The sequence below is a fragment of the Podarcis melisellensis genome (genome assembly GCF_964234715.1).
Source record: "Podarcis melisellensis genome assembly, chromosome: 4".
Classification (NCBI taxonomy): domain Eukaryota; kingdom Metazoa; phylum Chordata; class Lepidosauria; order Squamata; family Lacertidae; genus Podarcis; species Podarcis melisellensis.
Window position 1 is genome coordinate 90,748,029 of NC_138531.1, and position 20,841 is coordinate 90,768,869.

At 45.1% G+C, this 20,841-nt stretch overlaps 1 protein-coding gene across 1 annotated transcript in view; it reads left to right on the forward strand.

Moving 5' to 3' along the window:
* Positions 1-752: 752 nt before the first annotated feature.
* Positions 753-20,841, forward strand: part of RAB38 (RAB38, member RAS oncogene family) — a 34,167-nt gene continuing 14,078 nt past the window's right edge. The window contains exons 1-2 of the mRNA XM_081910169.1: positions 753-1,000; positions 15,677-15,957. Of these exons, the coding sequence (XP_081766295.1) occupies positions 793-1,000; positions 15,677-15,957 (489 nt within the window). The 5' untranslated portion in view covers positions 753-792. The remainder of the gene's footprint in view (positions 1,001-15,676; positions 15,958-20,841) is intronic.

A 20,841-nucleotide genomic window follows, 5' to 3' on the forward strand; every position in this document is an offset into this window, starting at 1 on the left:
AAGCGGGCCCGTAGCGCAGCGCATAGTTAAAACAATGGAACTCACTGCCACAGGATTGGCAGTGACGGCCACTAGGCTAAAAGAGAATTAGACAAATGAAGGGAGGAGAAGGCTATCCATGGTATAGGAGCCAACTCCTAGGGGCTGAGATCCCCCCCTCCCCCAGGTGATAGACAGTGCCATTCAAATGGTGTGCATGGACAGCATCATGTGATCAAGTACGCAGGGCGAGGCTTACCTGCCCCCTCCCAAAAAAATATTTTATTCAAGTTGGCTTAGCACCCCTGATCGGAGGCAGCAACGCTTATGAACAGCAGTTTCTGGAAACCACAGAACTCCTGCGCTCAGCTCCTGCTGGTAGGCTTCCCAGAAGAGGCGTCTGGTCTACCCCGGTGAGTCCAGGATGCTGGACGAGATCGAGATGGGCTGATCCAGCAGGGCTCGTCTTACGTCCTTAAGGCAGTTTTCCCAGGCTGCTACGTCTGGTGCGCACGAAGCATTAAAAAGAGTCGCGCCAAAGTTTGCCCAAACTTCTCGCCGCTGTTCCCTCGGTTGGGGATGCTTTGAAGCCACCTTTTGCGACGACCTTGGGCCGCTCTTTCGCTCGCTTGCCAAGGGGTGTCTCCCCACCCTCCACCCCACCCTCGCCCGCCTCTGGGCCCTCCCCCTCGGCCTGCCTTCCCCTTCTCCCCGGCGAGCTCGCGATCAGATCCTGGGACCGGCGCGCCAGGCAGCTCGCTGCGCAGCGCCTCGGCCGCGCCGTCGGAAGAGGAGGCGGCGGCGAGGAGGGCGATGCAGAAGCCGGCCGGCCAGAAGGAGCGCCTCTACAAGCTGCTGGTCATCGGCGACCTGGGCGTGGGCAAGACCAGCATCATCAAGCGCTACGTCCACCAGAACTTCTCGCCGCACTACCGCGCCACCATCGGCGTGGACTTCGCGCTCAAGGTGCTCAGCTGGGACCCGGAGACGGTGGTGCGGCTGCAGCTGTGGGACATCGCGGGTGAGTGTGTGTGTGGGGGGGTGATGGGAGGGGGGAGCGAGGAGCAATGGTAGGTCCGCCTTTTGACACGGGGTGGGTGCGCAGGGGGTTGGAGGTGGGAGTCAGGGGTAGAGGTAGAGTCTCTCCACTGATCCGGGCTGGGTGCGCCAGGAGCAAGAGGGGAGAGGCGAGGAGGTTGGTCTCCCCACTCTCTTGGAGTGGGTGCTCCAGGCACGGGTGTGTGGCATGCGAGTCAGGAGTAGAGATGGGTCCCTCTACTGACGGGGGGGGGGGTGCGGTGAGGCCAGTTCTCCCTTGCCTTCAGGGCCGGGCGTGGAATTGCGTGGAGTAATAATAGTAGACGCGCTCAGAAGCTGCCTTCTAAACACTCTGGTCGGAGCCTGCTAAGCCCTACTCAGAGGAGACCCATTGGGAACAATGTTCATGGCTCCACTGAAGTGCATTGGGTCTCTGAGGGCGAGGATCCCAGCCAAAAACATGGCATGTTTACTCTGTGATCCTGTTGCCCTCAAGGAAGTAATAATAAAATTATTATTAAGTATGCTGTAGGGTTTGCAGGCTGGAAGCGTTTTCCAACTCCGGTTCAGGAGCTGTGTTCCAAACTTATGGGCATGATCCAGCTCGGTTGAATCGGTAGTCCCACAGAGTCGAGTGTGAACACTGTGTCAGGATTTCAGCCTTCTTGCAATTCTAAGTCTTGTTTACTTTAGTTAAGAAGCTGAGCATATGCGGTCTACTCGGTTGTAAGGCCCATGAGTTCCATGCATGTAGCATTGCTGTCTTAAAACACTTTCAAGTTCAGCACATTGAAATCAGTGGAAGTTAATTTGGCTGGGTCGGCCATTAATTAATTAGTTAATTAATGAATTAATGGAAAGAGTCTAGCCAGAGTTAAGCATTTTTAAGCCCCTGCTGGTTTTCATTGGAGAGATTTAATGCGTGTAACTCCCTGCCCGGAATCCACGAGACTTTAAAAGTGCTGAAACTGTGGGCAGTTCTATGAGACTCTGTTTTCAAATATTTATTCAATAGTTATTACAGGAGCAAAACAAAACAAAAAAAACTCAACCTTTGAAACCTCAAACCGATGTTGTTGTTTTTAACCTTTATTGGCATAAGTTTAAACAATAAAGGCATACAAAGTCATCCAAATACATTAAGAATCCAAACACATAAAATATATAAAAGGCTCGGTAGCCACCGCTGAATATATCAGACAACTTTAGATTTAGCTTTAAAAATCCTGGCTAAGTATCCCGAAACAATCTTGGTAGTTTCAGGAATATCATCCCTCAACAAATATTGGGTTATAGATTCTTTATGTAACTGTTTAAATCACACACCTCCATCCAAATTTCCATTGATTTCAGTAGGTATCTAGATATCTCTACTCTAAGGTAAGGCCAATTGAGTTAAATGACACTTACTCCCAGATAAGTGTGTGTAACATTGCAACCTTAATAAAAAATTAAAAAATAGTCCAGTAGCACCTTAGAGACCAACTAAGTTTGTTGACCAGTGTATCTGAAGAAATGTGCATGCACACAAAAGCTTATACCTAGAACAAACTTTAACTGCATCAGACCATCACAGCTACCTACCTGAATTGCAACCTTAAGTATATGCATCATCTCTTCCTTTGAAATTAGGAATGCTTAATCTTGGTTGGATGTTGATTTTAGAATGCAAACTCTTTGATGCAGTGGCCTTCCCTTTGCACCCATTATTCTAGCTGTATTCATAGGTAAAGGTAAAGGGACCCCTGGCCGTTAGGTCCAGTCACGGACAACTCTGGGGTTGCGACACTCATCTCGCTTTACAGGCTGAGGGAGCCGGCGTACAGCTTCCGGGTCAAGTGGCCAGCATGACTAAGCTGCTTCTGGCGAACCAGAGGAGTGCATGGAAATGGCGTTTACCTTCCCACCAGAGCGGTACAAATTTATCTACTTGCACTTTGACGTGCTTTCGAACTGCTAGGTTGGCAGGAGCAGGGACTGAACAACAGGAGCTCACCCTGTTGCGGGGATTCGAACTGCCGACCTTCTGATCGGCAAGTCCTAGGCTTAGCGGTTTAAACCACAACACCACCCGCATCCACCTGCTGTATTCATATGTCACAGTAAACAATAGTTAAACATCTTACCATGAATGCAGAGTTCACTCCCACTTCATTTCTCCCCTTGTACAAGTAGGAGCACAAACCCTAGTTTAGTGGGATTGTGGATTGCTTTACTCCAAACCATGGTCTCTTCCAGGCAACCTGATTTGCTTGTGGAGAAGGCCAAAAGCAACTTTTCGCTGAGCATCCACTCTCAATTTGTTTGGGGGAAAGTTAGATGACATTACGTCGGCAAGTGTATTTTCCGGTCACTTTCCTTCTCTCAAAAATCTTGCTGTTTTTTGGGAAGCGGGTTTGTTGCACAAGAGCTCCAACCAACTTCAATCGTGCAACCTGAGTTTGCCTGTACCTGACTGAATCCCACCTGAAAATAACGACAGTTTGGAAGTTCCCCACAAACTGATAAGCCAGGAACAAACCTCAGCTTCACCATGACTTCTGGGTTAGATGTAACGCTAAACCATGGTTTGTTGCTTGTACTAGGGAAGGAGCATTTTCAAATAACAATTTACTATGGCTTTACTGTGGCGTGCAAAAACAGCCTCTGTCAAGCATGATGTGCATTCTGTAAAAAGCAATGATAACAAGGAAACTGATCTGTCTCCCAAGACAAATGGAAGCCAGCCAACCAACCATGGATCCAACATCTGGGGCTTCCACCGGAGGGAGAGAATAGACCATTTCAGATGGTTTCTACCTCCTATCCTGCTCCAAAGGGGTCTCCATTAGGGATCTGCAGGAGCAATTGATGATTATCACTCCCCCCCTCTCCACCCACAGGAACATCCAAGTAGTGGAGACCCTCTCTAGGCAACTCTGGATGCAACCCGTTTATGTTTCTTAGGAGCACGGCTAAGAAATGTCAGGTGTGCCCTTGAAAGTATAATGTGCAAATGGGGACGAACCTGTGTTTGCAGCACTTTGTGCGGCTGCAGGCCTCAACTGCTGCTCTAGACCAGAGAGTGAGCCCCACTGAATTGAGCTATTGGCTCTGTCTAGGCTTGCACAGCCAGGGGGCACATTTCAAAGAATGCTGAGCTTCTGCCCAGCCACCGACCCATTTGATAGAGCTGAAGCATGCACAAGAGCGTAGGCTCTCTGCATGATCAGAATCTTTACAAAAGTCACATGCTTTTTAGCTGCCGCCCTCATTTTGCTCCAACCACATCTCTAGCAACCAAGGAAAAAGCACGAGTTCATGAACATTTTTATTGCAATAAAATAGCCATCGGATAAATGGATTCTTCGGCAATCATCATGTTCTAGGCCAAATCACTGCAGTACATTGTTGCAAAAAATTAAAAACCAGTTGCCTTTGACCCTTAAGAAGAAGAAGAGTTTGGATTTGATATTTGATATTCCGCTTTTCACTCCCTTTAAGGAGTCTCAAAGCGGCTAACATTCTCCTTTCCCTTCCTCCCCCACAACAAACACTCTGTGAGGTGAGTGGGGCTGAGAGACTTCAAAGAAGTGTGCCTAGCCCAAGGTCATCCAGCAGCTGCATGTGGAGGAGCGGGGAATCAAACCCGGTTCACCAGATTACGAGTCCACCGCTCTTAACCACTACACCACACTGGCTAAATATAGGAATGGTCCGTGTCTGCCTCCTGAACTGGGTCTGCTGAAGCTTACCTGGATGGGCAGGATGGTGCTGAGGTTGGGGATATACATTTGCAGTGGGGGAAGTACTGGAGTGGCTCTTTGGGACAGCCCTGTACCCTGCATCCAGGGATGCTGCAGCAGCACCTGTGTTGAGAATCAGCTCTACAGCCCAGTCATACCTGCCACTCCCACTTATATAGGAAACTTCATGCATAAAGCGTATTACAGTGGTACCTTGGTTCTTGAACTTTATCTGTTCCGGGAGTCCGTTTGAATCCCAAAACCGTTCAAAAACCAAGGCTCGGCTTCCGATTGGCTGCAGGAGCTTCCTGCACTCAAGCAGAAGCCGTGTTGGACATTCGGGTTCTGAAAAATGTTCGCAAACCGGAACGCTTACTTCCAGGTTTGCAGCGTCCAGGAGCCGATTTGTTTGGGAGCCAAGCTGTTCGACAAGCAAAGTACCACTGTACTTTGTAGTTTCTGCTTTTAATTTGGTGTGTTGACTTTACTTGCCACTCTTGCCAGTGTTGCTCTGTTCATGCATTCTACAGAATTCTTATGCTTAATATCTTGTTTCAGGCCACCAATGCACAAGACCTCGGGGTCTGCATCACATGTCACAATATATTGTAGTGCTTTGGCTTATTACACAATTATCATTGAAATATTTGTATATCCGATAGTTGTTGTTTTTAAAACAATTTGTTCTACTTTTTTTTTTAAGCGGTTTTTCCGTTTTGCTGTAAGGATTCTCTGTCTCTCCCAACTGCACCCCTGGCCATTCCTTCGGAACCATGTCAAGAAAAATATGTTTTAGAGGCATGCAGTAACTGCCTCTACGAAAACAACAACAACCTATAATCCAGTATTCCTCAGATAAGGCTTTTGCAAGCAAATAAATAAATAAATAAATAAATAAATAAATAATAAAAAAATAAAATAAAATAAAATAAAATATAGACCATCGCCCAACTCAAAATAGTCTGGCATGAAAAGGCCCAAACACGGCTTCATGGATGATTCTGAGTCAACTCCCTGAGTCAGTTTATAGTTGTACATTGCTGCTAAATTTAGTGATGTACATTGTTTTAATTGTCTGTTTTAACCATATCTGCACAGCAGTTTTTAATGTTGTGAGTGTCCTCTATTTAAGAGGCTTTTACTCTGCAGCCTCTTATAGTTGTTTTAACTGCGAATCTTTTAGTTCTTTTGCTCTCACAGTTGTTTTAACTGAGTGTCCTTGTTCTTAGTTCTTAGTTCTTATTTGTTTTAATTATCAGTTTTTTATCCATCCACTATCCGTGTCTAATCCTGTATTTTATCCAGATGTTTTATCCTATGCCTTATCGGTTAAAAAAATCCTAACTGCTATTTTATCTATATGCTTTTTAAACCTGGTCTGAGAGCATAATAAAGTTCATTCATTCATTCAATATGTAGCTACAGCTTTCATTTCTTTAAACTCTACTCTTACTGATTCCCCCGCCCCGTCTCTCCCTAGAATTACATAAAACGAGACCAGGGAAATAAAATTCCTAACGTTCTTTTGGAATTAAAGGATTTTAGGTGCTTGTGCTGCGCGTTTGGCAGGGCCGATACGAACAATAATTATGCAATGGTGCCATTTGCATCTCATCCCTTTGACATTGTGCACACATACCTGGCTTGTTAAACTGCCTCTATACCTCTAGGATCCTGCACTGGCGCTAAGTCTTTAGCATTCTTCTTACATTGCACTGGCGGCTACCATAGAACTCCTTCCCTCATCATTGGGTTCCTAAATGAAATCTCTGGCTACATAGGAGGAGTTCGCCTAGTTGCCTATTCCTATTCCGCTGTTGCCCCGCCCATGGAAATTATTCACGTAGGGAGGAGCCACACTGTTGACTGTTCTAATGGAGGCTGGTATGCAGGGAGATGTGGGAGACCAACAGTTTGTTGTTGTTGTTGTTTAGTCATTTAGTCGTGTCTGACTCTTCGTGACCCCATGGACCAGAGCACGCCAGGCACTCCTGTCTTCCACTGCCTCCCGCAGTTTGGTCAAACTCATGCTGGTAGCTTCGAGGACACTGTCCAACCATCTCGTCCTCTGTCGTCCCCTTCTCCTTGAGCCCTCCATCTTTCCCAACATCAGGGTGCTTTCCAGGGAGTCTTCTCTTCTCATGAGGTGGCCAAAGTATTGGAGCCTCAGCTTCAGGATCTGTCCTTCCAGTGAGCACTCAGGGCTGATTTCCTTCAGAATGGATAGGTTTGATCTTCTTGCAGTCCATGGGACCAACAGTAGGCGGAGCCAAAGCCAGTGTCCCATTTTCCCATGCAGACCAGCCTTCTTTGGACTCCACCTGACCATCTTGGGCTCCTCTCTTGCAATCGGGCAAAGAGCCCCACTGCACCGTCAGCTCCCATGCCACCAACATAACAGAAAAGGGGCATCTTATCTCTGCATGCAAAAGTGCAGGATAGTAGCTTGCATTTGCACTTGCTTATGGTGTTTGGAAATCATAACTTGTAAGAAGAGCCTGCTGGATCAGGCCCTTGGCCCATCTAGTCCAGCATCCTCTTCTCGTGGAGGCCAACCAGATGCCCGTGGGAAACCCACAAGCAGGACCTGAACGCAAACTCACTTTCCCCTCTTGAGGTTTCCAGAAAGTGGTATTCAGAAGCAATGCTGCTTTCATCCATGGAGGCAGAACATAGTCATCATGGCTACTAGCGACCATTGACAGACGTACTCTCCATGAGTTTGTCTTAAAACCATCTAAGTTGGCGGAGATCACTTGTCTCCTGTGGGAGCAAGTTCTCTAGTTTAGCTATGTGCTGCATGAAGTATATTCCTTCATTTGAACCTTCCAGAATTCAGCTTCATTGTATGCCAATGATGGTGGTGGTGATTATTATTATTATTATTACTATCATTATTATTATTATTTATACCCCACCCATCTGACTGGGTTTCCCCAGCCACTCTGACGGCTCCCAACAGAATATTAAAAACAGAATAAAACATCAAACATTAAAAACTTCCCCAAACAGGGCTGCCTTCAGATGTCTTCTAAAAGTCAGATACAGTGGTACCTCAGGTTACATACCTTTCAGGTTAGATACGCTTCAGGTTACAGACTCCGCTAACCCAGAAATATTACCTCGGGTTAAGAACTTTGCTTCAGGATGAGAACAGAAATCGTGCTCCGGCAGCATGGCAGCAGCAGGAGGCCCCATTAGCTAAAGTGGTGCTTCAGGTTAAGAACAGTTTCAAGTTAAGAACGGACCTCCGGAACGAATTAAGTACTTAACCCGAGGTACCACTGTAGCTGTTTATTTCCTTGACATCTGATGGGAGGGCGTTCCACAGGACAGGCACCACCACCAAGAAGGCCTTCTGCCTGGTTTCTTGCAGTAAGGGAACAGCCAGAAGGCCCTCAGAGCTGGACCTCAGTGTCCGGGCTCAACAATGGGGGTGGAGACGCTCCTTCAGGTATACAGGACCGAGGCCGTTTAGGGCTGTAAAGGTCAGCACCAATACTTTGAATTGTGCTCAGAGACGTACTGGGAGTTCTAGTGTTAGCATGATTACTATTATTGGGGGGAATTGTAGCAAATGTTCACAACCTGAATGCATTAGAATAGCAGTGCTGTTAAAATGCTCTCTTTTATAAGTTGGATAATATCTAAAGGGACAGCATCATAGACACATAGTAAGCTGCCTTACACTGAATCAGACCATTTTATCCAGCTTAATATGACCTACACTCACCTACAGCAGCTCGGAGGGTTGAAAATGGGGCCTTTTGAATCAAAACAGATGTTCTACCGCTGAGCTGAGGCCCTTTCCCCATGATTTTACAACCCTTCCAATTTGTGCAAGGAAGACTAGTACAACAAATCATGTGCTGGAAGATCATATGATGTAGCTTTCAGGCAGATCGCTAAAGATTTGGAAGTAATTATAAAAAATGCTCTGGGTTTTAATGAGCTGCACAACCTTTGAATTATGCCACAGAGCAGAAAGAATTACTGCACTGTATTTGCAAGAGCAGAGCTTTGCTAAACTAGGAGTGGGCAATGTTTTTGGCCACATGCAATGGTGAGTGGTTGTTAAGGATTGCACACCCATGTGTGCGCGCACACACATGCACAAATGTATGAACCCTTCCCTTCTCTGTCTCTCTCTCTCTCTCATGCACAAACACTTATGATTTGTGGAAATCATACTTTGTTATTACATCAGAGCTGGGCCAACCACAGCTTACTGTTTCTGATATAATAACAAACTACCATATTTTTCGTTCTATAAGACGCACCTAGTTTTTGGAGGAGGAAAACAAGAAAAAAAATATTCTGAATCTCAGAAGCCAGAACAGCAACAGGGATCGCTGCACAGCGAAAGCAGCAATCCCTCTTGCTGTTCTGGCTTCTGGGATAGCTGCACAGCCTGCATTCACTCCATAAGACGCACACACATTTCCCATTACTTTTTAGGAAGGGAAAAGTGAGTCTTATAGAGCAAAAAGTACGGTATGTTTTCCCACAAAAACAGAAGTAATGCAGAATATAGAAAATGAGAAGGGACAGAGATGGGAGGAGAGAGTACACAAGTCTTCTTTGCGTAAGACTTAATGGACTTCACATTACAGGTGAGCTATGTTGGAACATGGAACACCGTGGTTGGTTTTCTAAAGTATGGTAAGCACAGACTATGGTTTGATGTGAGTCACTGTCTCACACCAAGATCTCATTTAGTATTATTTGGCTGGTTTGCATGTGCTTCTAAACCATGGTTAGCATGGTTCTAAACCGTGGTTAGCACTATGTGGATGAACCTCATTGAAGTATCAGTTTTACACACTCCTCTATCCTCCTTCAAGCTGTGTGAGACAATGACCTCTGTTGAGCTTACTTGCAGTTACAAAGGATGTTGGCTGTGAATACGGGCTTAAATCAAGCAATGGTTCGTTGCTTAACAAGCCAGCTTCAAACCATGGGTTATGAAGCTGGCTAGTTTAAGTAGCCATTGTTTCTTGCAAACCAGGATTAATCATTCTCAAGGAATGCTTAAAAGTAAACTTGCCAGAGTCTGTCCTGGTTGGCTTTCTAGTCAGGCTTTCTAATGCTTGTTTACAAAATGCTGAACCAGTTCATTAAATTTTTGGCTACTAACTGACTCAGATACAGTATATACCTTACTTTTGTAGGGCTATAAGCTTTAATCAGTACAGTACAAACATTAAATTTAGCTAATAGGTCAGTCATCTAAATAATTGGTTAGGTCGGACAATCCGATTTTTGGTCATTATTTGGGGTGGTTGCTGCGGGAAGTTGAGGTTAATTTGGTTCTGCTGTAATAGAAAACAGAAAAGAGAATATCAAAGATGTCCTTTGCATCTAAGGGATTGCTTTTGTTAATTAAATTGCAGCTTATCTTAATCTTCCGTTGATATCTCAAAAGGCAACTCTATTAAGATTCCAGTACTATGGAAATGAATTTACATTGAATTGATTCAGTAGTTGATTAATTGGTTAAAAGACCATGGGGAAGAGATTTTCAACCTCAATCACACGGGATGTGGGATGGGTATTAACAGTTTAGCCATCCCACTAGCTCAGGTTGAGTGAGAATACTTAGTATTAGCATGCACAGTCTAAATACTAGTGTGTATGTTAATGACAAGTCTCTCTCTTTTTCATCTTCCTCTTCTAAGCATTTTAATCTCTGTGCCTCACATGGAAGCCAGGACCTGTAATGAATGGATGGGTTCATTTTCCATGCCTGCCAGTTTCCTCTTCAAAAACAGAAGCCTTTGGGAACCCGGAGATACTCTTCAAGGGCTTAGAAAGACTGTAAGGAAAATATGAGTATTGTTATGCATTAGTGTGGAGAGCATTCGCGTGTACCTTTTCTGGAGCGCAAACGGGTTGCATGCAAAAGTGAGATAGTCGTGGCGCTTTCTTGGTCAAGGTCCCCTGACAGAGGCCTCTTTTTGTAAAATGGGGGAGGGGTTTTCTTCCTTACCTCTCGCAACTGGGAACATGCTGTGGTTCATGAAAAATGCCCTCAGCATCCAAGCACCAGAGGTTGTGTTGTGACACATGGGGAGCCATCCACTGGGAAGTTCACAGGTTATCTGTTTCATTTTATTTATTTAGGCACTTAAACTCCGCCTTTTCAAAGCAAAAAAAGAAAAGTCTCCGCAAAGCATCTCACAATATTAAATGGGAATAAAATGCAGTTTTTAAACAGTAAAAAATTAATATGGCCAACCATTAGGGTAGTAAGAATGGGACGTGGATGGCGCTGTGGTCTAAACCACTGAGGCTTTTGGGCTTGCCAATTGGAAGGTCAGCAGTTCGAATCCTCACTACGGGGTGAGCTCCCGTTGCTCTGTCCCAGCTCCTGCCAACCTAGCAGTTCAAAAGCACACCAGTGCAAGTAGATAAATAGGTACCGCTGCGGCAGGAAGGTAAACGGTGTTTCTGTGCACTCTGGCTTCAGTCATGGTGTTTTGTTGCACCAGAAGGGGTTTAGTCATGCTGGCCACATGACCCAGAAAGCTGTCTGTGGACAAACACCAGCTCCCTCGGCCTGAAAGTGAGATGAGCACCCCAACCCCATAGTTGCCTTTGACTGGACTTAACCCTCCAGGGGTCCTTTACCTCTTCACCTTAGGTTAGTAATATATTAAAAGCATTCTTTTGCCACTCTAACAGACATGGCTTCCCTCCAAGATTCTTGGGAGCTGTAGTTTGCTAAGGGTATTGCGAACTAGAGCTCTTTGAGGGGCAGCACCCTTAACTTCTGGGATTCTTTGGGGGAAGACTAACATGTTTGATAACAAACTAGGTGTTGAAAAATCCCATGCTCACTCACAGTAGACTGGGCTGTTTGTGGGCAGACTTGCAGCCCAGAAGCACTTTCCAGATTTAACACATGGCACCATGTAGAGGCCTGTCCACTCTGTTCTCTCCCCTTCCATATAAAAGAGGTATGGGTGGGGAGAGTCCACTTTTAAAGAGAATGAAATTTTTGAAGAAAAAATTGGGGTGAGTTTCAGCACAGAACTAGTATATAGAGTCTTCACCCATTTCCTTTTGCAATTCCTCTCTGCTAGAATTTAGAACCTCTCTCTCTCTCTCTCTCTCTCTCTCTCTCTCTCTCTCTCTGTGTGTGTGTGTGTGTGTGTGTGTCTGGCAGACCTCTGACCTCTTGGGCCAAAAGGGAAATGCTGAATTTATTTGAACTTTTCCACTCCTAAAAATCCTTCAGCCCTCTTCATTTCGCTGCAGAGGTCTTGCAAAATTCACTGTGCGCAATTCTCTTGCTGTAAGCTACTGCTCTGAAAATTAATTGAATTTTTTAGAAGGAGGTATGCTGGCATACAAGGGAATCTTCTCAGCGAAGGGGTGGTTGGACAACACATGATATAGCCACTCATCTGATTAGGCTGTGGAGAAAGATCATAAGGCATTTTATGCAGGAAATGGTCCAAAAGAGTTGTGTGCATTTTTGTGTGTGTGCGTGACCTTCACTTCTCCCCAAAAAGATCATGCTTCGAGTTTAGCGTCATCAATGGATAGCAGTGTTAAATAAGAGAGAAAGAATCAAAGACAGAAGTTCACTTTTGGATTTTCTGAATCATGTGAATGAATTTGTGCCGTCCTTTTTTAAAAAGAAAGAAATGTTAGCCTATTGAACAATAGCTCAGTGTTGCAAACCTGTGATATTGTCTGTGTCATAAATGGGACAGCTCGTGGTTGTGTGCTTTTGGCCATTGTGCATTTGGAAGAAGAAGAAGAAGAAGAAGAAGAAGAAGAAGAAGAAGAAGAAGAAGAAGAAGAAGAAGAAGAAGAAGAAGAAGAAGAAGAAGAAGAAACAACACATGATGTGGTTGGGGAGCAGAGGAATTGGCGTGGTGGATCTGGACCCTGAAAGTTGCGACCTTCCAACCCATCTTCCCGGAAGAGCTCACGCTGGTCTGCTGCTTGGCTTCAGAGATGGAAGCAGGAGTTTTCAAGCTGTGTTCCAATGGAATCTTGGGGTTCTTTGGGAGATTTCTTGAAAAGGATACCCATAATGGCAAATGAGCCTCTTTGCATGGCAAGACCCCCTTCCCCCTTGTGAAATAAAGACACAGGACACTTTATTTAAGGTTAATGGGTGTAAAAGGCCACAACTTTATTGATTACAGGAATTGAGAGGTATTGGCTTAGGGATTGGTTCCTATCGACTAACCGGCTTCAGCCCAATTGCATGAAGACCGGTGAGGGTTAACCACCAGCGGGGGAAGTCCTGTTGAAGTACGTCAACTAGGATCCCCTGGATGTCACCGCTCGGGGGCGTGCCTTAGGCCCACACCTCCATAGGCTTCGGACAGGGCAACGCCCCCCCCCCCCCCCGGAATCCTTTACCGGACTACCCTTTTACCTTGGGGGAAGGTGATGGCACTTCCTTCCCCCACTTCATTTGCATAACAATACCCCTGGCCAATGCCTAACCACCAATACCGGGAAAGTTGTGACGTTTGCTACGAGTTAGGCGAAAAAGCCAAATGGCCAGTGCCAATTTGCCAAGTGGAAAAAATCCTACCAGGCCCCTTGACGGCGACCAACCGAGGTCCATAGCAAGGTCAGGGGAGCAACTAAAGGGCGGGTAGGGTGGGAAACCGGGTCAGCTGGAGAGGCGGAAAGAGGGCGGTCCTTGGGCACGCCAGGCATAAATAGCCCGGGCCACGCCTCCCTGACCAGCCAATTGGCTAGGCAGGGAGCTGACACGCCCGAGGATTCCCTTATTCTCACGGGGGCTGTAAGCCAGCCCCGAGTGTGTGGAGAGGGCGTGGGCCCGCAATCCCACCTCCTATCCAGCTCGGAAGTGGCTTTCTCAGAGCAAGAAAATGTTTCAGAATCTGGAGAACAGATTTCAGAACTTTTCTGGGTGGTTTCCCCCCCAATAATTTTTTATGATTTTCCTTACACATTTTTCAAACAATACATGGATCAACATATCAACTTTTTTGCTCTGCCGAGCTTACAACTTCAGCTGGTATCCCATATCAAATCCAATCGCGCATCCTAGCTCTTTACAACTTATCTACATTGTAGGAGTTACTTCAGTCCTGCTAGTGTCTTTAAATTTTTACAGTTATCATTTAAATATACAATAAATTTACTCCAGTCTTTCTGGAATTTCTGATCATCCTGATTTCAAATCCTGCAAGTCAGTTTGGCCAACTCATCAAAATCCATCATCTTCATCTGCCACTCCACAATAGTAGGAATTTCTTGTGTTTTCCTTTGTTGGGCCAATAAAGTCCTCACGATTTCAGAACTTTTCTGTACTGAATCTGTGCCTAATGTTGACATCTACCTTCGTCTTGGCCAAGATCACATACCATGCTTGGGGCTGAGCAGGAGATGAGCCTTTGCTTTCAGTATATGAAAGCAACTGCTCTCAGGGAAGGATCCTGTAAGTGGAGCAGACTGCTAATAAGCAGCTCAGCCTCATCTCAGTAGCTGCATCACAGCACATACCCAGTCCAATATCAGGTATTATTATTATTTTTGTCTGTTTCCATAATAAAAAGCATTGGTTAATTTTCTCAGTGTCTCAATGCATCTAGCAGTGCTTCTTTAAACTACTGTGTTGACAGGCTTGCTTGCATTCTTTTTAAAAAGGGGGGTGGGAATCAACCAACAGAATTGATTTTCAGATGAGTTTTGCCAAGTAATAGCTTTTCAAACGATCTGTTGTAGAGTGAATATCTGTTCACAGCCTGATCTGCTTGGGCGAGCTAACCTGGCCTATTTTCTGTATATTGGATAAGGCCATCTGTATTTTTGTTGGGCTTCTTCAATGCTTTCTCTCTCATCTCCCATCACATCTCCCATGTTCCTGCCACCAATATTCCATTACTAAATCATGACAGTGGAGTGACCAAAATTCTATCTCCAGGTCTCAGGTTCTATAATAGAGTGGTTTAACAACCAATATCTTTTCCCAGGGAACTCTGGGAATTTTAGCTCTGTGAGGAAAAAGGGGGTCTCCGAACCACACTCAGCACCCTTGACAAACTGCAGTCCAAGATTTTTTTGGGGAAGACCTGGCTATTTAAAGTGGTATGATACTGATTTTAATGTATATACAGTGGTACCTCGGGTTAAGAACTTAATTTGTTCTGGACGTCCATTCTTAACTTGAAACTGTTCTTAACCTGAGGTACCACTTTAGCTAATGGGGCCTCCAGCTGCCGCCGCGCGATTTCTGTTCTCATCCTCAAGCAAAGTTCTTAACCTAAGGTACTATTTCTGGGTTAGTGGAGTCTGTAACCTGAAGCGTATGTAACCTGAAGTGTCTGTAACCTGAAGCCTCTGTAGCCCGGGGTACCACTGTACTGCAAATGAGATTCATGTCTGAATAGGTGTGCCTGAACAAAAACAGTTTTCAGTGAGTGATGAAAAAAGCACCCTGCTGTCAATCGGCACCAGGTTACAAGGGCAATTTGGGAGTGGTGATGTTTGTTCCCTCCTTAAGATGGGCAGAAGCTTCCTGGGCTTTGGGAAGGAGGCACCAAGGGAATATTTAGGTGACCAGCCTAGCCTCCCTAATCCACTGACTGCACACCACAGTTGCCAGTTCCACAGATCAAAGCAGTCAAATACTTATCATCCCTGGTTCTCGGCTGTCCTGGGCCATTTCCTCATTTCACTGTAGGATTCTTGCAATTACAGCATCTCTGATGAATGAGCAACCAGATTCCTTTTAAATGCATCTAGTGAGCTCAGCACCTCCCAAAGCAGTCTGGCCAGATGAGCCTGGGATGAGATTCATCTAGGCAATGCTTATATTCTCAGGCATCCAGCCTGAATCCAGGAAACAAGCTAATCAAAAGATTCCCCCCATCTGTTCAATATTGATCTTCCTTTGTGTGCATCCACTTAACGGTGTGTGCTTTTGTCATCTGTAGGTCAGGAAAGGTTTGGGAACATGACGCGAGTCTATTACCGAGAAGCTATGGGAGCGTTTATCGTCTTTGATGTGACGAGGCCGGCAACCTTTGAAGCGGTCACCAAATGGAAGGAGGATTTGGACACTAAGCTGAGTCTCCCCAATGGCAAACCGGTGCCAGCAGTTCTCTTGGCAAACAAATGCGACCAGGGCAAAGAGTTGCTGGTGAACAACGGCATCAAGATGGAGCAGTTCTGCAAAGAGAATGGCTTTGTGGGATGGTTCGAAACGTCAGCAAAGGTAACTTGTCCTTGCGATGTTTAAGGGGTCTGCACACGTTGTAAGGTTGAAGTCAGGGTAGCAAAATAGCAGCTAAGAAGTTCAAAATATATATATGACTGACACCCTTCTTTGGAAATTAAAATTTTCACAGTCACATGCTTATCCAAGCATGGGCTTGCAGTCTCTTCTTCTAACTTCCAAACAACTGTATTTTCTTCTCTTTCCAGAGCTCAGCACTTTCAGCCTTCTGTATCTCAGTTAGGCATGACTTGCAGCTCCTATGAGAGATTTCCACTTTTATCTTCTCCTGCAGCTTTTGCTCTCTTTCTTTCAAGCAGAGAAGAACTACAACACTCTATCCAACTTAGCAGTGTTCACAGTGGATTCTAAAACACAGTCACCTTGCCTCACGTAAAATGGAGTCTCTTCCCATGTGACCAGCATTAGCCAATCCCATGAGAACTACTAGAGAACTCTCTGGAATTCCGCTACCAACCAATCAAATTTAAACACATGCATAGACAAGCATTTACAATTTCTGTGAATTAAATTACTATATTGTGATAGCTTCTGCTACTCAGCTGTGAATTCCAGTCTACTATGGTAGTATTGGGGTCCCTTCCCACAAATCACAGTGGTTCTCAGACTGTGGGAGTTGTATGCATTATATATATATATATATATATATATATATATATATATATATATGCTTTCGTAGATTTTCACGGGTACAGGAATGCAGGTTTTGGTGTCCTCGGGTGTCTTCCCGTGTAAAAGTTGGGGTGTCTAGGCGACGTTTCGACGAGGTCTCACTCGTCATCTTCAGGCTGGTGCTTTCGGCTTCTTGTTACTGGAACAGAGCAGGATCTCAGTGTTTGAGTTCCTATAAATACTGTTGAGGGGGTGTGGTGTATAGCCTCCAATGTTCTGGGCAGAGAGGAAGTTCCCAGGCTAGTGTGCCTTTTCTTCTTTTGTTCCTTAATTACTTGAGGGATATCTTGAGTGATTTCTTGAGTGATATCCTGAGTACCACTTAGGTGGGTCATTAGGTGTGGATTAGTTGCTAAAGTCTTTGTGTCTTGACCTCTTGAACTTTGTGAAGAGTTTTTCTGAGAAGATGGCTGTACTGCACTTAGTTGTGCTCTGGCTTGGCTTCGTGTATAGGGGCGAGCTGTGGTTTTGTGGCCTGTGTCAGCCAGATCTGTGTAGGGATTGCAGGGGGGTGCAGCATCCGGAGGTGCCACCATGGTTTGGCTACTGGATGGTGTCTGTAATTTATCTGTGGAGAGGGTCTGGGTTTGGGTCTGGTGTGGTTGATTGGTGATAGCGTTCTGTGTGCCTCTGGATCTGGTGTCAGTTTTTGTGGGGAGGGCTAATTTCCAGATGTCTGGCAAGCGGGATGTGTCGTCACGCTTGTTCATGTTGTGAGGGTGTTTCTCTATCTCGATGGCTTCCATGATTATTCTCTTGTGGTGATGTTCCATGTTAAAGAGCAATTTGGAATCTGCAAAATTAATTTCGTGTCCTGTTTCTTTCATGTGTTGGAAAAGAGAGGAAGTTTTTTCTTCTTTTTTGACGGCATTCTTGTGTTCTGCGATACGTGCATTTATTCGTCTGTTTGTTTGTCCAATGTACGTGGCTGGGCAGACTTTGCAGGGTATTTCATAGACCCCTTGGTTTTCCAACTGGATTTTATCCTTGGGGTTTCTGAGGATATTGGCTATTTTTTGGTTGGTGCAAAAGGCTGTTTTGATATTGTGTTTATGGAGGATTTTGCTAATTTTATCTGTAGTGCCCTTGATATAAGGAAGGAGGGCCATGCCATTGTTTTCTTCTGTGTCTTGGTTTTTGGGGGGTGTTTCTTTTTGGATTAGCTTCGTAACCCTGTTTTGCTGGTATCCATTGGCAATTAACACATTTGAGAGATTCTGTAACTAAGCTAATCCAAAAAGAAACACCCCCCAAAAACCAAGACACAGAAGAAAACAATGGCATGGCCCTCCTTCCTTATATCAAGGGCACTACAGATAAAATTAGCAAAATCCTCCATAAACACAATATCAAAACAGCCTTTTGCACCAACCAAAAAATAGCCAATATCCTCAGAAACCCCAAGGATAAAATCCAGTTGGAAAACCAAGGGGTCTATGAAATACCCTGCAAAGTCTGCCCAGCCACGTACATTGGACAAACAAACAGACGAATAAATGCACGTATCGCAGAACACAAGAATGCCGTCAAAAAAGAAGAAAAAACTTCCTCTCTTTTCCAACACATGAAAGAAACAGGACACGAAATTAATTTTGCAGATTCCAAATTGCTCTTTAACATGGAACATCACCACAAGAGAATAATCATGGAAGCCATCGAGATAGAGAAACACCCTCACAACATGAACAAGCGTGACGACACATCCCGCTTGCCAGACATCTGGAAATTAGCCCTCCCCACAAAAACTGACACCAGATCCAGAGGCACACAGAACGCTATCACCAATCAACCACACCAGACCCAAACCCAGACCCTCTCCACAGATAAATTACAGACACCATCCAGTAGCCAAACCATGGTGGCACCTCCGGATGCTGCACCCCCCTGCAATCCCTACACAGATCTGGCTGACACAGGCCACAAAACCACAGCTCGCCCCTATACACGAAGCCAAGCCAGAGCACAACTAAGTGCAGTACAGCCATCTTCTCAGAAAAACTCTTCACAAAGTTCAAGAGGTCAAGACACAAAGACTTTAGCAACTAATCCACACCTAATGACCCACCTAAGTGGTACTCAGGATATCACTCAAGAAATCACTCAAGATATCCCTCAAGTAATTAAGGAACAAAAGAAGAAAAGGCACACTAGCCTGGGAACTTCCTCTCTGCCCAGAACATTGGAGGCTATACACCACACCCCCTCAACAGTATTTATAGGAACTCAAACACTGAGATCCTGCTCTGTTCCAGTAACAAGAAGCCGAAAGCACCAGCCTGAAGATGACGAGTGAGACCTCGTCGAAACGTCGCCTAGACACCCCAACTTTTACACGGGAAGACACCCGAGGACACCAAAACCTGCATATATATATATATATATATATATATATATATATATATATATATATATATATATGAAAATCAAGTGCATGACACATGGAGCCCAATAGGCGACTTGTTCCATACCCTGAGCCAGCTGTTGGAGCTCAAGAGCTCTAGTAAAAACAAAGTAGATTTGAAAACCTGAAGTCTGCTTATACCTGCTTTTTGTGGGAATGTTCAGGGCAGCAGGAGAGGCTATATTGTTTATTAATATCCTTCCTAACTTGCGCTAGCAATTTCCTTTATGTAGCAGAGTTCCATTCCCTCTTTTTACATGCACAGCAGATAGCTGGCTGCAAGCTCGTGTGAGCTTCTCACTATTATACAATTCAGTCTGTCTCAGACTGAATTGTACATTGCTGGTAGGTTCCCTTGAATCCCTCTTAAAAGAATAAAGATGCCACAATCTTATTCAAAGTCAATAAAAGAAGTTTACTTACATTGGTTCACAGTTGGATTCCTGAAGGCAGACTTAGTTACAAATATGTACAAGTGGATCTACCCCATATGGGGGAATAATCCTAGCGCTTCTGCTAGCTGAGAACTAGCAGAGCAGTCCTAGCTAAAAGCTGGTCAAACGAAGAAGGAAGTCAAAAAGAGAGGGAGTTGCTGCGTGACTCATCCTTTTGTTACCTGGATAGGTTAGGTCACGCCCACCTTCTATCACATGCAAAAGAAGGATGCTCCAGCCAAGAGGAACAGGAAGTTTTGACTGGCTGGACCAAACATTCCCTCTCATGTCTTCTCTAGCATTTCAAGGGATGTTGTACTTGACTGCCTCTCATGGATCACATCCCACACTTTTGACCATGCTCTGTATGCATTCAATGCAGGATAAGGGAAAAGACCCACCCAGAGGCTTATGGGAAGCTCTCAGGCAATAGCAATCTTCCCTCTTGTATTCCCTATGCTGCCTCCAATATTGCAGGTACTATTACACAGACAGGGACGTGGGTGGCGCTGTGGGTTAAAACACAGAGCCTAGGACTTGCCGATCCGAAGGTCAGCGGTTCGAATCCCTGCGACGGGGTTAGCTCCCGTTGCTCAGTCCCTGCTCCTGCCAACCTAGCAATTCAAAAGCACATCAAAGCGCAAGTAGATAAATAGGTACTGCTCCGGTGGGAAGATAAACAGTGTTTCCGTGCGCTGCTCTGGTTCGCCAGAAGCGGCTTAGTCATGCTGGCCACATGACCCGGAAGCTGTACGTCAGCTCCCTTGGCCAATAAAGCGAGATGAGCGCCGCAACCCCAGAGTCGGTCACGACTGGACCTAATGGTCAGGGGTCCCTTTACCTTTAGCTTATTACACAGACATCATCACTAGAAGCCACTGATATCCTCCATGAATTTGGTGTCCATCACTGCATCCTTTTTCGACCTGTTGACGGGTTTGCTTATTTTCCCCTTCCACTCCATGAATTGCCATTCCTTGTGACAAACTCAGCAGTTAGTATTTCCTTGTTACCCCTTTGGATACACAGCAGCGAGAGCAATGAACATAGTGACTTTCAGTAATTGCTTTCCCGAATGTAGGAAGATCCGGCTGCTGAGAACTGAAAATGTATTACAAATGGAGCCAAATTAGTTAGTAAGTTCAGTAGGAGAGAGTGTGTGAGTGTAGAAGTGCCTCCAGACTCGACCAGAGTGAGCTTGCAAATTAACTACATCCTTTTTTTTTTAATTTTAAAAAATTCTAATTATTTCAGGCTCTTAAATAACTCTATCGGGCCTCCAGTGTGCTTTGGCCGACGGCAAAGTGAAACCACCCACTACGGAGTTGAGAAAAATCAAGTTTTCATTTATTTTAT